Raw genomic sequence first — 14,275 nt, forward strand, 5'->3', positions numbered from 1 at the left:
AAGAAATAAGGAGAGCCTGGAATTTTGGATGCAGACATTTAAAGAGAATAACAATAATCATACAGAATATTATATTCATAAAGTAACAGAAAGTATTGTAAGAACTAAGCCAAGATGGAAATGGAGAAAGGAGATTCTGCAGATATGCAAATAACTAAAGAGGAAAAGGTAATAGAATGGGAAGATAACAAGAAGTTATGTACTCACCATAATGTTCGATGTATGTAGTCCATCTCGCCTCACATTCTTACCCGTGGGTTTGGAGCCAAATATCGGCTCTGACTCGGCCAAACTTTTCTAGCTCGAAGACTTCTATTGGCTGGGCTAAGCAGGTATCCCATGCTGCACTGCTCCATATCCCCAGATCTAGTTTGCTGCGAACACTCATTCATACCCCATGCATACACAACATTGAGGTAAAAAAGAATAAGCTAAAGGTGAAGGGAACTCTGTAAATAGAAACCTAACCTCCAGATCCTCCAGGATGGGGGAAGGTGGGAGGGTAAGTAAGAATGTGAGGCGAGATGGACTACATACATCGAACGTTATGGTGAGTACATAACTTCTTGATGTTATGTAGTCCAATCTCACTTACATTCATACCCGTGGGACACCGTCCCTAGCACCTACATCCTGGGTGGCTCATAGGAAAATACTCCTGAGTACTGTGGAACCAAAGGACGACCTGCCCCTAGATACCACGTCCAATTTGTAATGAGTAACAAATGTGTGAGGAGAAGCCCAAGTAGCTGCAGCACATATATCATCCATCAACAATCTGGCTTGATAGGCTGTAAATGTAGAAACAGCCCGAGTAGAGTGAGCCTGGACTGGAAACGGCAGGTCTTTTCCTCCTGCGGAGTAGGCGAAAGAGATGCAACTAGATATCCATCTGGATAGGGTCATTTTGGAGACAGGGGACCCAATTTTGTTTTCTGAAAAGGAGACAAATAGTTGATCAGACTTTTGGATATCTTTTGTTCGATGCAGATAGAAACGTAACTGTCTGTGTACATCCAATTGATGAAATTTAAATTCTGCCTTGTTTGAAAAATGAGGAAAGAATACAGGCAACTCAATAGATTGATTAAGATTAGATACGGAAGCCACTTTAGGAAGGAAAGAAGGGCTTGGTCTAAGAGAAACCCTGTCCTTATGGAAGATTAAGTATGGAGGTTTGATAAAAAGTGCTTGAATTTCTGAAACTTGCCTAGCTGAAGTGATTGCTATTAAAAAGGCTGTTTTCCAGGTCAGGAATTTCAAATCACAGGTAGCTGCAGTCTCAAAAGGTGGTGAAGTAAGGGCTTGTAGAACAAAATTGAGATCCCAGGACATGATAGGTTCGGAGACCGGAGGACGGAGTAATAGAGTACCCTTCAGGAAAGTCTTACAGAGTCTGTGAGCCATGAGACTAGGCTCATTAGCAACATGAAAATTAGAGATCGCTGCCAATTGAACTTTTATGGTAGCTGACGCGGAACCCTGATGGAAAAGCATAGACAAAAACTCCAAGATTGAAGCAATCGGGGGTGTGTAAGGATCAATTCCTTGGGTATGCGCCCAGATAGAAAACCTCTTCCATTTGCTAGAATAAATCTTCCTAGTAGAGGGCTTATGAGAGGAAGATAAAATATGACCTACCTCTGGTGAAAAATTATGAAGCCTAACTAACAATGGAAGTGGAGTAGCCAAGCTGTCAACCAGAGGGTGATCAGAGAGGGGTGGAACTGTCCCGAAATGTGTGTCAGTAAATCTGGTTGTGGGTCCAGAATCCAAGGAGTGTCCACAATGTAGGGTTGGAGAAAGGGGAACCAGATTTGACGAGGCCAGTGTGGAGCAATCAGAATCATTCTGCTTCCCAAGGATTGCGCTTTCTGAATCACTTTTGACAGCAAGGGAAAGCATAAAGCAGACCGGAGGGCCAATCGTGAACTAGAGCATCCCTGGGTGACTCCCCCTATGGGGGGATCAGCGTGAAGTAGCTGCTGCATTTGGCATTGAGGGGGCTGGCAAAAAGGCCGCAGCAAGGCTGACCCCATCTGCTGAAGATTCATTCTGCAACTAGACGATTCAGGGACCACTCGAAAGGTGTCAGAATAGCTCTGCTTAGCCTGTCCGCTATCACGTTGGACTTCCCTGGAATGTGCATTGCCACCAGAAACCGTTGGGAAGATACTGCCCACTGCCACACTCGCATGGCCTCTCTGCACAGGGGGTATGATCTGTTTCCCCCTTGCTTGTTTAGATACCACACTGCTGACATGTTGTCCAAGTGTATTGCAATCGTCCCTAGAGGCAGAAAGCTCTGAAGTGCCTGCAACGCAAGTAGCACCGCTCTCATCTCTAGGACGTAATCTTGCCACGTGCCTTGGACTGTCCTGCCAAGACAATGCCCCCCCCCCCAATCTGGGAGGCGTCCGTGGTCACTCTGGCAACCGGGATGGGTGGAACGAAGGGTTCTCCCCTGTCCAAATTGTTGGTGCAAAGCCACCAACTGAGATCCTGTTTGCATCTGTCCATGAGCAAAATGGGGTGAGAAAGTGGAAATTTTTGGAGAGACCTTTGAACAAAGATGAGCCACTGAAGAAGTCTCATGTGTAATCTCGCTAGAGGGACCAACATAATTGTTGCTGCCATGGTCCCCAGGAGCTGAAGAATCCATCTTGCCTTCACTTTCCTCAGGGGCATCAGGGTGTGTATCTGTTGCTGTAAGACTCTGATCCTTTCCTGCGGTAAAAATGCTCGCATTCGAACGGTGTCTAATTCTGCGCCTATAAAGGTGACATGCTGTGAGGGCAACAAGGCAGATTTTTCCCAATTTAGTGTTATGCCCAACTGTTGACATAGAGTGATGGTAGCATCCCTGGTTTGGATTAGTAGATGCCTGGTGGGGGCGGTAAGGAGCCAGTTGTCCAGATACGGAAACCCTTGGAATCCTTGACATCTCAAGTGAGCAGTCACCACCGCCATACACTTGGTGAACACCTTGGGGGCTGTGGTGAGACCAAAGGGCAGGGCTCGAAAGTGGAAATGACTGGCTCCCAGCCAGAAGCGTAGGTGACTCCTGGATGCCCTGTCCATTTTGACATGGTAGTAAGTATCCTTGAGGTCGATGGAGCACATCCATACCTCCTCTCCCAACAATGGGAGAATCGATTGGTGTGTGACCATATGGAACTTGGACTTCTGTACATAGTTGTTCAGTCGGCTGAGATCTAATATGGGTCTCAGGTCCCCTGTTCTTTTCGGCACCAAAAAGAATCTTGAGTAAGTCCCTAATCCAACATGGTCTGAGGGGACACGCTGGATGGCTCCTTTTCATAGCAGCTTTGAAAGCTCTGAGGCTGCTTGATCCCTTTGACTGGGTGGAATGTCCGGGATTTTTCTGACTGCAGGGGGTCTGAGTTAAACAGAATGACATAACCTCCGGAAATTATTCGTAATACCCATCGGTCCTAGGTGATGCTCTTCCAGGCCTCCATATATAACGATATTTGACCCCCGACTGGCTCTGGATAAGCACAGCCGGGCACTCCCTCAGGAACGAGAGTAGGGAGAGCCGCAAAAGGAATTGTGGTCTCCTGAATTGGGGGGCCCCCTCTGCCTCTAGGGCGGCGTCTCCCTGAATAACCTCCCCCTCCTCTGCCTCTGGAGGGGGACTTACCTTGTGCGGCAGGAAAAAACCTCTGTGGTTTTTTGAACCACATCTTCCCACCCCGCTGGGCCTTGGGGTAAGGTCTAGAGGGAAGGGAAAAACGGACCCCTACAGCAGACAGGGTCTTTCCCTCTTGTTCGCACCTGGTGAGGGTGTCTTTCACTTGGGTTCCAAACAAAGAACCATCAAAAGGGGCATCAGTGAAAGAAGACTTGAAGGCCTCCCGTGAAATGACAAAGGCACATCCAGGCTTGCCTTCTAAGGGTGACTCCTGAGCTTGCTGCCCTACTCGCTCCATCGGCTGCATATGAGATGAGCCGCATGGAGGAGTTGACGATGGAATTGAGGGTAGACACCTGGGCATTAACTGTCTGGGCCACTGCCTCAGGAACGTTACTTGCAAGAGTATCTCCTAACTCCTTGAGGAGATCTCTCTGGAGCCAAGTGAAATGAGACGGATAGTTCAGCGACCGTGAGGTAAAGGTTGCTGACGAGAGGGTAAGCTTCCCATACCGGTCCATGGTCCTAGACTCCTTGTTAGGAGGATGGACGGAGGAAGAAGTCTCTGCTACTTCCTTCTGAGTGGCCGCCGCCACCACCATGGCATCCACAGGGACTCCTTTGGACAGAAACTCCTTACCCGGGGGAGCAGAAAGAAACTTGTTGGGACGCCTGGGTACGGGCTTTACAGAATCAGGGTTTTCCCACCGTCCGACAAATTAAATCTAGGAGCTCGTCGAAGGGTGGGGAGACACAGGAAGTGGAGGGCTGAGCACCAAAGGCCTTAATGAAGACAGAGCCCTCCTCGGAGGGGGCTTTGGATGGCCAGTCACCTCTTTGTTTCAATATCTCCAGGATGTTGGAGAAGGAAACCTCATCAGAGGATGACTTGGGGGGACCCCTCTGATTCCTCGAGGTCAGTATCAGAGGTGAGAGACTCATCCTGGGAGTCTATGTGCTTCCTCTTGCACGGTTTCTTTCTAGGGGGCACTTCAGGCAAGAACTCTGAAGGGCCCTCAGAAACTTGGGGACCACTCATTGTTGCTCCGCTGTCTACGGATAGGTGGTGATCAGAGGCTCTCACCGGAGTGGTGGGGGACAGAATGACTGACCCGCATGATGTAGCTGGCGATCTGGCCAGCGCAGTCCGCATGGCCTCAAAGGCAGTCCCCCCCCCCTAGTCCGAGGACCGGCCAGCCCCCAAGACAGGAGTCGGGGTTCCTCGAGCCGAGGCACCGAGCGGAAGACTTGGAACTGAAATATGTCCCAAGATGTCCTCCCTCGGGCCCGACTGAAGAATCCCGAGTCCCGACCCCCGTAGATGGAGCCGACGGGGTCGGAGTCAACGTCGGTACCGACAGACCCGGAGGGGCCATCGGAACTGACCTAGGAACATCACACGGCGCAGAACACTCTGGCTCCGAAGACAGAGATGCACTCTGAGGAGGAATGATCGAAGAAGGGGTCGGGATAGGCTCCGGAGCCGACTGGGCCGGAGCCGAAAACAATTTTGCCAAAACCGGTGACTGGAGGAGCCTCTGCACCACCCCATCAACATCCACATCAGAAAGGGTCCTGGAGGATTTGGAGTACATGGAGGGAGGTCGAGATCTCCTCTCAGGTGAAACTGGTCTAAGACTGGGCGATCGGCTCCGAAGAGGTTCCAATATAATTGGAGCCGACACTGACACTTCCTGCCGACCCCGAGGACATTGGAGCCGAGGAGGTCGAAGCAAGTTTTGTGACTTTCTCCGGTGGCTCTGAGGAAACTGAAGGAGCCGGAGATCTCTTTTTTGACTTGGAGGACTTAGATTTAGCACTGTGAGGAGAATCCATGGCCTCTTCGAAAGAGGGTTTCAAGAGTCCATTTAAAATTAGCTTATTCTTTCTTTCTTGGAGCACTCTGGGACTAAAAGCATGGCAGAAGCTACAGGACTCCTGCAGATGGATGGGTCCCAGGCAGTAAACACAAATTGAATGCCCATCGGTGATGGACATCTTGTAACCGCACTTAGAGCACTTTTTAAAACCCGAAGGTTTGTGCTCCTTGTAATCCTTGGACATTTTCCAACAAGCAATCACAAAAAACCAACACAGCACAAGTCACTGTCTGACAAGAAAGGACACAGACACGCAACACCACAAAACGCGGGAACAAGTTTGTAAACTGCACAGCACACACACAACCCTTAGAAGGAACACGCACTGAAACAAAAAAGGCCAAAAACCTCTAACTAAAACGTTTTTCTGACCACGAATAGCAAGGGGAAACCGACACTAAAACCTCTAACTTAAACGGTTTTAGCACGAACAACACAAGACAAGAGGACTAGGTCCTCTAACTGAAACAGGTCTAGCCTGAAAGAACAGTTAGCGGGATACCACAAACCACAAACACACTACCGAAACCAAAAACAACACTAAATAGACACTAGCTATGAAAATAGCTTTTTGTTAATAAGTAATTTTCTCAAATAACAAGAAAAAGGGTACTTAGCCACAGCCAAGAGCGAGACCACATCCGAGCTACATGAACGGCAAACGAGATCTGGGGATATGGAGCAGTGCAGTATGGGATACCTGCTTAGCCCAGCCAAAAGAAGACTTCGAGCTAGAAAAGTTTGGCCGAGTTGAAGCTGATATTCTGCTCCGAACCCACGGGTAAGAATGTAGGCGAGATTGGACTACATAACATCAAGAATTTATTTGGACTGCAGTTTGAGATTGCCTTCCCTATCAAGGATCCATATCAGACTGTAGGCAATGAGAATAAATAGAGGGGTCCTAAATGAAAGACCATCACTGGTTAGAGTTTTTAGTAGATCTAGAACAGAAGCTGCTGTTAAAAAGGGAATGATAAGCAGAGCATGTAAATTACTGCATGATAATTATATGAATCAATTAGAGAAAGTTAAACAGGATTAGGAAGAGACTGGATAAGCAATTTGCAAAGAAACAATGGGGGGAATATGTTTGTATCTCAAATATGCAACAAAATCTAGAAATGTTTGGATATTTGCTTGGAAATAATATTTACATACATATTTTTATACTCCAGGTAGACTCCAGAGAATTTTTCTCAGGTTGACTGCAAATGTTGGAGGTGAGATGGGGAAGAAAGAGGTACTTGGGAACATATTTTCTGGGAGTATGAGTTAGCAGACTTTAAAGATTCCCTGCAGACAACACTATCAGAGATACTGGATGAGCAAATTGGTGTAACTAGGAAAATGATTTTTCTGAGCTATGATACAGAATCTGAATTGGCTAGACATAGTAAATCCTTCCCAAGTCTAATTACGGTGGCTGCCAAAAAAAGTAATTACTAGAAAATGGAAATCAAAGTCTAAGCCAGCTGTATGTACTAGAAGTAGTGATTATAGTAACAGAGATAAAACTATTGGAGTTGGGATCTTTAGAAAAGGGTAAGAGCAAATGACATAGGAAAAAATCTGAATTGTGGTAATCGCATGTTTTAACTGCAGCTAATCCTTCGTATGAAAATGCATTTTATACCATCTACAGTAGTGAGAAAAATCATTCTACATTGTGCAACGTATAAACAAAGGTATGCCATCTAGGATAGAGGAAGATGTTCTTCATCTCACATTGCTGCAGTCCTTACACTTGGGTAGTCCGCTGTCCTCGGTCGGCCCGAATATCAAAGTATAAGGCTGACGTCGGTCAGGGCGCATTTGACGTCAGGACGCCAGGACGCCAGGGTACAAATGCGCATGTCCGACGTCATATCCTCAGTCTTTTTTGCCGCATGGTCCGATGCAGAAGCAGTGTTGCAAGTGCCGGTTGGCGTTCTGAGATTTTTCGATTTAGAAGTTTCAGACCGAGTTCAAAGTTGGCTAAGTACCCCGTTGGGGAATATTTTAGATTTTTCTTGCCTCAGTCATTTACCGGATGTCAGAAAAAGTTAATAATTGCATTTCTTGTGGGAAACAGATACCGCATAAAGATTATCATACTTTGTGTATTCCTTGCTTAGGGCCTGAGCACGACGTTGTTGGCTGTTGCTCTTGTGCTAGATTTAATAAACGCACTATTAAGAGAAGGTTGGATTGTGCGAGGTTAGTCTTTGGGCGGTGTAACTATAAAATGCCGTCGGATGCTCGACGCCCGCTTCTTCAAAGAAGCGCAAGGACAAGGCAGTTAAGCCTAGGATAGAAGAACCGTCTGTACCAGACGCGGTTCTTTAGAGGTGTCGGTGGAGCGGTGGCTCCACCGGAGTTTCTTTGTTCCCAGGGGAGACCTTGTTATTACAAGATGTGGCCTCTCAGGAGACTAGTCAGGCTGAGGGGCTTCTCATGTTACTATACTCCCCTCCCTTCCTAAGGTGGCTAGGCCCTCTCCTTCTGTTTCAAAGGCTTCCCCAGGGGGCCAGGTTTAGCTTCAGTTAGTGTTACCCCTAGCTCTTCAGGTACTGTGCCCAAGAAGCATATGCTTAAAATGGCAGAAGATTTGATTACTTTGATCAGGGGTTCTATGCCCCCTCCTGATAAGAGGCCTAGGGTGGAGCCTGAGCTGGGGTTTGAGCAGGCTTCAGATGTTTCAGAGTCTTGGCTGAAGACTTGCAGGAGTACTCTCCTTATTCTGATTCTGATGTGGATGATTCTACTCCTTCTGCTACTCCTCCTGAGGATTTTTCTTTTTCAGAAACTCTTCATTCCATGAGGGAGCATTTTAAGTGGGAAGGTCAGGACTTCTCTGATTCCAGGAAAAGGCTTAGGGAATTTCTGTTGTTACCCCAGCATAGGCCTTTGGCTATACCTCCTGTTTTGGATGTAGTGGAAGATGTTTTTATGGAAGCTTCTCTTAATCCTGATTCTTTGCCTCCTGCTCCTGTTAAGCGGATAGGTATTACAGGGTGCCTGAAGCTCATAAGTATCTTTTAAGAGTCCTAGGGCAGACCCAGAAACTGTTAGCCATGGGCCTAAAGGTGTTAAGGCTTCTGTTGTTAAGAATCCGGTTCCTGCAGACAAGGAGGCTAGGGCCTTGGATAGATGGGGCAAGAAAGTCTATACTTCTTCCACTCTTGCTATGAGGGCTCTGAATTGCCAGTTTCATATGTTGAAATACCAAAATTATCTCCTTTCACAATTGAAATCTAAGGTTGATGCTCTGGCAGTAGGTATTGATTGTAAGGAGTTGCAAGATTTAGTGCATGTTTCTGAACAGGTGGGTAAGCATTCTTTGCAATGTGGTTTTGATGCTGTACAGGCCTCGTCTAGGGTGGCTGCCACTGGGTCAGTTCTTCGCAGGCACGCCTGGCTGAGGGATCAGAATTTGTCTGAACATGTTAAAACAAGGATTTTAGATGCTCCTTTACAATCTGACGTGTTGTTTGGTCCTCCTGTTGAGACAGTTTTAAAGAAAATGGAAGACAAAGCTAAGTCTATGCAGACTGTTAAAGATTTTTTGCAGGTCCAGCCTCCAAAGTTTAGTAGAAATTGGCCTACTAAAGGGTGGGCGTATCCTTCTTATGATTCACAGTCTAGGGGTAGATCTAGACGTGGTAGGGCAGAGCTCAGGGCTCTTTCAGGCCTAGAACAGGGAGTTCTCCTGCACAGGCTTGGGTGAGGGCAGGGGTCAGTCCTTTCGTAAGCAGACCCAATGACCTACCTTTTCAGCTGCCAGAGCCTGCTCGTCTGGCAGCACCTTTGGGGAAGGTTGGCACTTTTCAAAGAAAATTGGAGTTTAATTACCCAGGACAGATGGGTATTGGATATCATACACCACGGCTACAGGTTTTATTTCCATACCTTGCCTCCTTTCAAAGGCATGCCAGGCGTTCCTCCTCAACAAAGAATAGAGGCTCACAAACAGGTTTCTCTGTTGCTCCGACTAGGGGCCATACAGCGGTCCCTCGGCCAGAAGTGGGCCTAGGATTTTATTCTCGCCTGTTCCTAGTACCAAAGAAGGGGAACACGTGGAGACCAATTTTGGATTTATCTACCCTCAACACTTATCTGGACATTCCCAAGAGCAAAATGTTGGCGTTGCAGCAGCTTTTACCTCTGCTGGGCAAAGATCATTGGATGGTAACTTTGGATCTCAAGGAGGCTTACCTTCATGTTCCTATCAGACTAAGTTGCAGAAAGTATCTGCGTTTCGAGCTGGGACTTCTCACTATCAGTTCTCTGCATTGCCCTTTGGCTTATCTACTGCCCAGAGTGTTCACGAAAGTTCTAGCTCCAGTGATAGCTTTCTTCAGACTAAAGGAATACAGATCTATCCTTATTTGGACGACTGCCTAATTCTGGCTCAAGGAAGAGAAGAGCTTCTTCATCATTTGGAATATGTGATAGCAGTGCTAAGATGCCTAGGGTATTCTGTGAGAAATAAAGTCCAGTCTAGTACCCTCTCAAGACATGTGCTTTCTGGGTGTGAGACTGAATACAGCATCCCAGATGGCCTTTTAACCCCGGACAAACAAAGAGTCTATCCCTTTACTTCCATCAACTATCTCATCAGTCCGGGCTGACTGCAAGGACAGTCCTTCAAGCCTTAGGGTTCATGGCATCTTGTATTCTGGTACTTCCCAATGCCAAACTGCATATGAGGAAGCTACAATGGTATCTCAAAATGTATGGACACAGCACTGCCAGGATCTGGACACTGTCATTCAAATAATACCTTGCATTCAAAGGAATTTTTGGTGGGCTCAGGAATGTCACCTAAACAAGGGACTCTCTGTGACCCGCCAGAGGCGAGTCAGATTTTAACGACAGATGCCTCAGACAAAGCTTGGGAGCTCATCTAAATGGAAAGTGGATACAAAACAAGTGGCCTGTCAGACTACAACATCTACATATCAACATGAAGGAGATGTTAGCAGTCCAGTTGCATTAATTGCTTTCAAGGAATTACTTCTTCCAGGGCAGGTGTTGATTCTAACAGACAACACAACTGTCATGTGGTACATCAACAAGCAAGGGGAACACATTCTTATCCTCTATGCAGGCAAGCAATGATTTTGTGGGAGACTGCTCTCAGTTTACAGCTCAATCTTCAGGCAAGGTTTCTGCCAGGAGCACAGAACTCCTTAGCAGATGTGTTGAGCAGACGAATTATGGATCCCCACGGTGGAAATTGGATCCTCATGTATTTCAGAAATTGACAGTGTCATGGGGAACTCCAGACATAGATCTGTTCGCTTCTCCACTAAACCATCAGCTGCCAAGGTTTTGCACCAAAAGGTTTCATCCCACAGCTTGGAGAGTGGATGCTCTTTCTTTCAATTGGAGCAATCTTCATGTGTATGCCTTTCCACCTGTGCCTCTCCTCCTAAAGGTACTTCTAAAGGTCAGACAGGACAAGCCAAGGATGTTTTTAATAGCTCGAATTGGCCTCGACAACACTGGTACCCATTACTGAGGAGTCTGGTATGGAAGCCTCCATGGCCTTTGCCTTCCACACCTGTTGTCGCAGGAGGACAGCCATTTGCTAAATGTCAAGCTTCACTCTCTGCACCTAACAGCCTGGCATATTCTGTTTTGAACCATAGTGGGCCTCCACTTCCTCAGCAAGTTTTAAATGTTATTTTGGAAGCTAGGAGGCCTAGTACAAGGAAAGTGTACGCAGACAAATGGAAGAGATTTTTTTGGAGTGCAGCAAAAGATTTTGATGTTTCTGAGCCTAATTTGTGTGTGGCTCTTCAATATCTTACTGAGTTGCCAGACAAAGGTTTGTCTTTCTCTTCTATTAAAGTTCATGCTGCAGCAATTTCAGCTCACTATGATTGCAACCCACCATTGTTTTCTCATCCTTTGTTCAAGCAATTTCTTAGAGGGCAAAGAATATAAGACCCCACGAAGAGCTCCTACTCCTGCTTGGGATCTCAATTTTGTGTTGGAGAAACTCACTCTACAACCTTTTGAGCCTGCAGCTACTGCTGAGTTGAAATATTTGTCATGGAAGACTGCTTTTTGTTGGCCATTACCTCTGCAAGAAGGGTTTCTGAATTACAGGCCCTTATGGCGGTTGAGCCTTTCTTGATTTTCCATAAGGATAGGGTATCATTACGTACTAATCCTTCCTTTATGCCTAAGGTGGTTTCTAGTGTGGCTTTAAACCAAACTATTCATTTGCCTACTTTTATGCAAATCCCCAAAATAAAGGGAAAAGATTTTGCACACTTTAGATGTCCACAGGCAGTTCGTTATTATTTGGACAGAACTAAAGGTTTCAGGCAGTCTCAGCAGTTGTTTGTTTCTTTTGCTTTGAGTTCTCAGGGCAAGCCTGTATCAAAACAAACTATTTCTAAGTGGATTGGGTTTTGCATTGCTTTCTGTTATTCCCATCATGGCAAGGAGATTCCAGCTGGGATTAGGCCTCATTCCACTAGGGCTACTGCCACTTCAACTTTTTTTGAGGGAGTGGCAACCAAGGATATTTTGGAGGCAGCTACTTGGAGTTCTGTGCATACTTTCTCTAAGCATTATCACCTGCCACTTTACTCTAAGTCCAGGGCTGGTTTGCCACTGCTGTTTTGCAGGGCATTTTGGCAGCTCCTGCTTCCTTGTAGTTAGCCATCCTCCCTTACCTCTGCTTTGGGATTCTACCCAAGTGTAAGGACTGCAGCAATGTGAGATGAAGAACATAGTACAGTTTTGTACCTACCATAAATGTAGATGTTAGAAGATCCACATTGCTGCAGTCCTCCTTCCCTCTCTGTAGTTAGAGGTGGTTGTGTGGGTTGGGTTGTACATTTTGTGTATATTGTATATATTGTACATATAGTTAGTGCAAGGGTGGTTGGTTGGTTGTTTGCTGTCTTTTGGTTTTGACCTTTATTTTTTGGGTCTTCTGACATCTGGGGCAAGAAAAGACTGAGGATATGACGTCGGACATGCGCATTTGTACCCTGGCGTCCTGGCGTCAGTCAAATGCGCCCTGACCGACGTCAGCCTTATACTTTGATATTCGGGCCGACCGAGGACAGCGGACTACCCAAGTGTAAGGACTGCAGCAATGTGGATCTTCGAACATCTACATTTATGGTAGGTACAAAACTGTACTTTATTGTTCCACTGTATTCGGCATTCATTAGACCTATCATTGAGTACCTAACCAGGCACATCCAACAACTGGAATGTCCACGGAGGTTCCTCTCTAAATGAATACAGGGCATAAGTAACATATCCTACATAGACTGCCTCAAGGCCCTATCCTCTGTATTCTGTCTCCTACAGGCTGTTGAGAGGAGATCTATGCCTGGCATACAAGGCATTGTCAGACCTCACCTTGATGGACCGCCTGCACATCCACAAAACAAACAGCACCAGGATTACTTAAAACTTGCTTGTGATATAAATAAGACCTGTTGGAGAGACAGGTGTCTATCCCAGAGGCTATCCCTTCTCTGGAACAGGCTCCTCATCCATGCGAAGCAGAGTTCCTCCCTAACCTAATTCAAGTGCAACTTGGACAGTTGTTTGATGAACTGGTAATTCAGCCCTGGTTTGGTGCCTATGTCTCCAACAGACACAGGCAGCCTGTAAATGGTTAATCTCCTAGACCCCTGCTTGTAAATGTTTCATGTCTGAAGCCCCAGATTACACTTATCAAGGGTATGAGAATTTGTCAGAGATTTGGGATGCACTGCAAGGCTTAAAAAGGCCCTTGTGGTTGTTAGCCTAGTAAATAACTATGAACCTATACGTGTGTCTGTGTGTGTGTGTTGTACTTATTACTGTATGGCTTCAGCTCCATGAAAAAAAAGCAAGTATACATGTTTTTTTTTACCTTTTTTAGTGTCATCATGGAAACACTACGGATTGGTCTATTGATAGGCCGGATCCTTTTCTCCTTGGCAGCAGTTTTGCTCATATGTCTTTTTGTGAAGACATTCATCATTGGACCATATTATCGAAAGCTGCATGCAGAAGGCAAAGGGAATAAAGAAATACTCGTTTTGGGGCTATCAGCTTTCATCTTTTTTATGTTAACGGTAATCTACTTTTTTGGATGTAAAATGTTGCAATTGTATTTGAATAAAAGATAATGTTGCTTGCTAACAAGGATGTAGCTAGACATACTCACTGTACTCAAATTAGTGCATTTTTTCTTTTATAGGTTCATAGGTTGGTACTAGGCTATCAGCCCTAGGGCCTATACAAGCCTAGACATAACAATTCCCTGGCTATGTCTTCCCACATTATTTACTTTCCTGGACCCCTGTCTAGCAGGGCGACTGACGTGATCCCTGGGGTGAATTTCCTTTCTCCCATCCAATCGTCAAGGTTCCTCTTGAAGAGGTCCAAAGAGGCACTCTGCTTGACATGTATGGGCAATCTATTCCAGATGTCTGGGGAGTCTCTGGGTCAGGAACCTATCCCTCCAGCATGTTTTGTTTATTGTGATGACAAGGTTTAGATCCCTGGAGCGTGTAGCTCTGAGGGATTGGGATTTCTTTAAGTGTAGCATGTCCAACAGCTCTGGGTTTGACATGGCCTTGTATGTTAAGCAGAGATCGCCTCTGAGTAGGCGATATTTGAGTATAGCTGGAGTTTTTAAAGGCGGTCAGCGTAAGGCATCTGCTTTAGGCCTGTGATTCTTTTAGTGAGGTATTTCTGAGGCCTTTCCAGTTGTTGCAGATGTCTTGAGAGG

General features: G+C 46.1%; 1 protein-coding gene across 3 annotated transcripts in view; it reads left to right on the top strand.

The window, feature by feature from the left end:
* Positions 1-14,275, top strand: part of TMCO3 (transmembrane and coiled-coil domains 3) — an 876,118-nt gene that overhangs the window by 453,497 nt on the left and 408,346 nt on the right. For all 3 annotated transcript variants that reach the window (XM_044071216.1, XM_044071215.1, XR_006364786.1), the window contains exon 9: positions 13,421-13,616. In XM_044071216.1, coding sequence (XP_043927151.1) covers positions 13,421-13,616 — 196 coding nt within the window. The remainder of the gene's footprint in view (positions 1-13,420; positions 13,617-14,275) is intronic.

Source organism: Protopterus annectens, chromosome 5.part0, assembly GCF_019279795.1.
Source record: "Protopterus annectens isolate FY-2018-M chromosome 5.part0, PAN1.0, whole genome shotgun sequence".
NCBI classification, from domain to species: Eukaryota; Metazoa; Chordata; order Ceratodontiformes; family Protopteridae; genus Protopterus; species Protopterus annectens.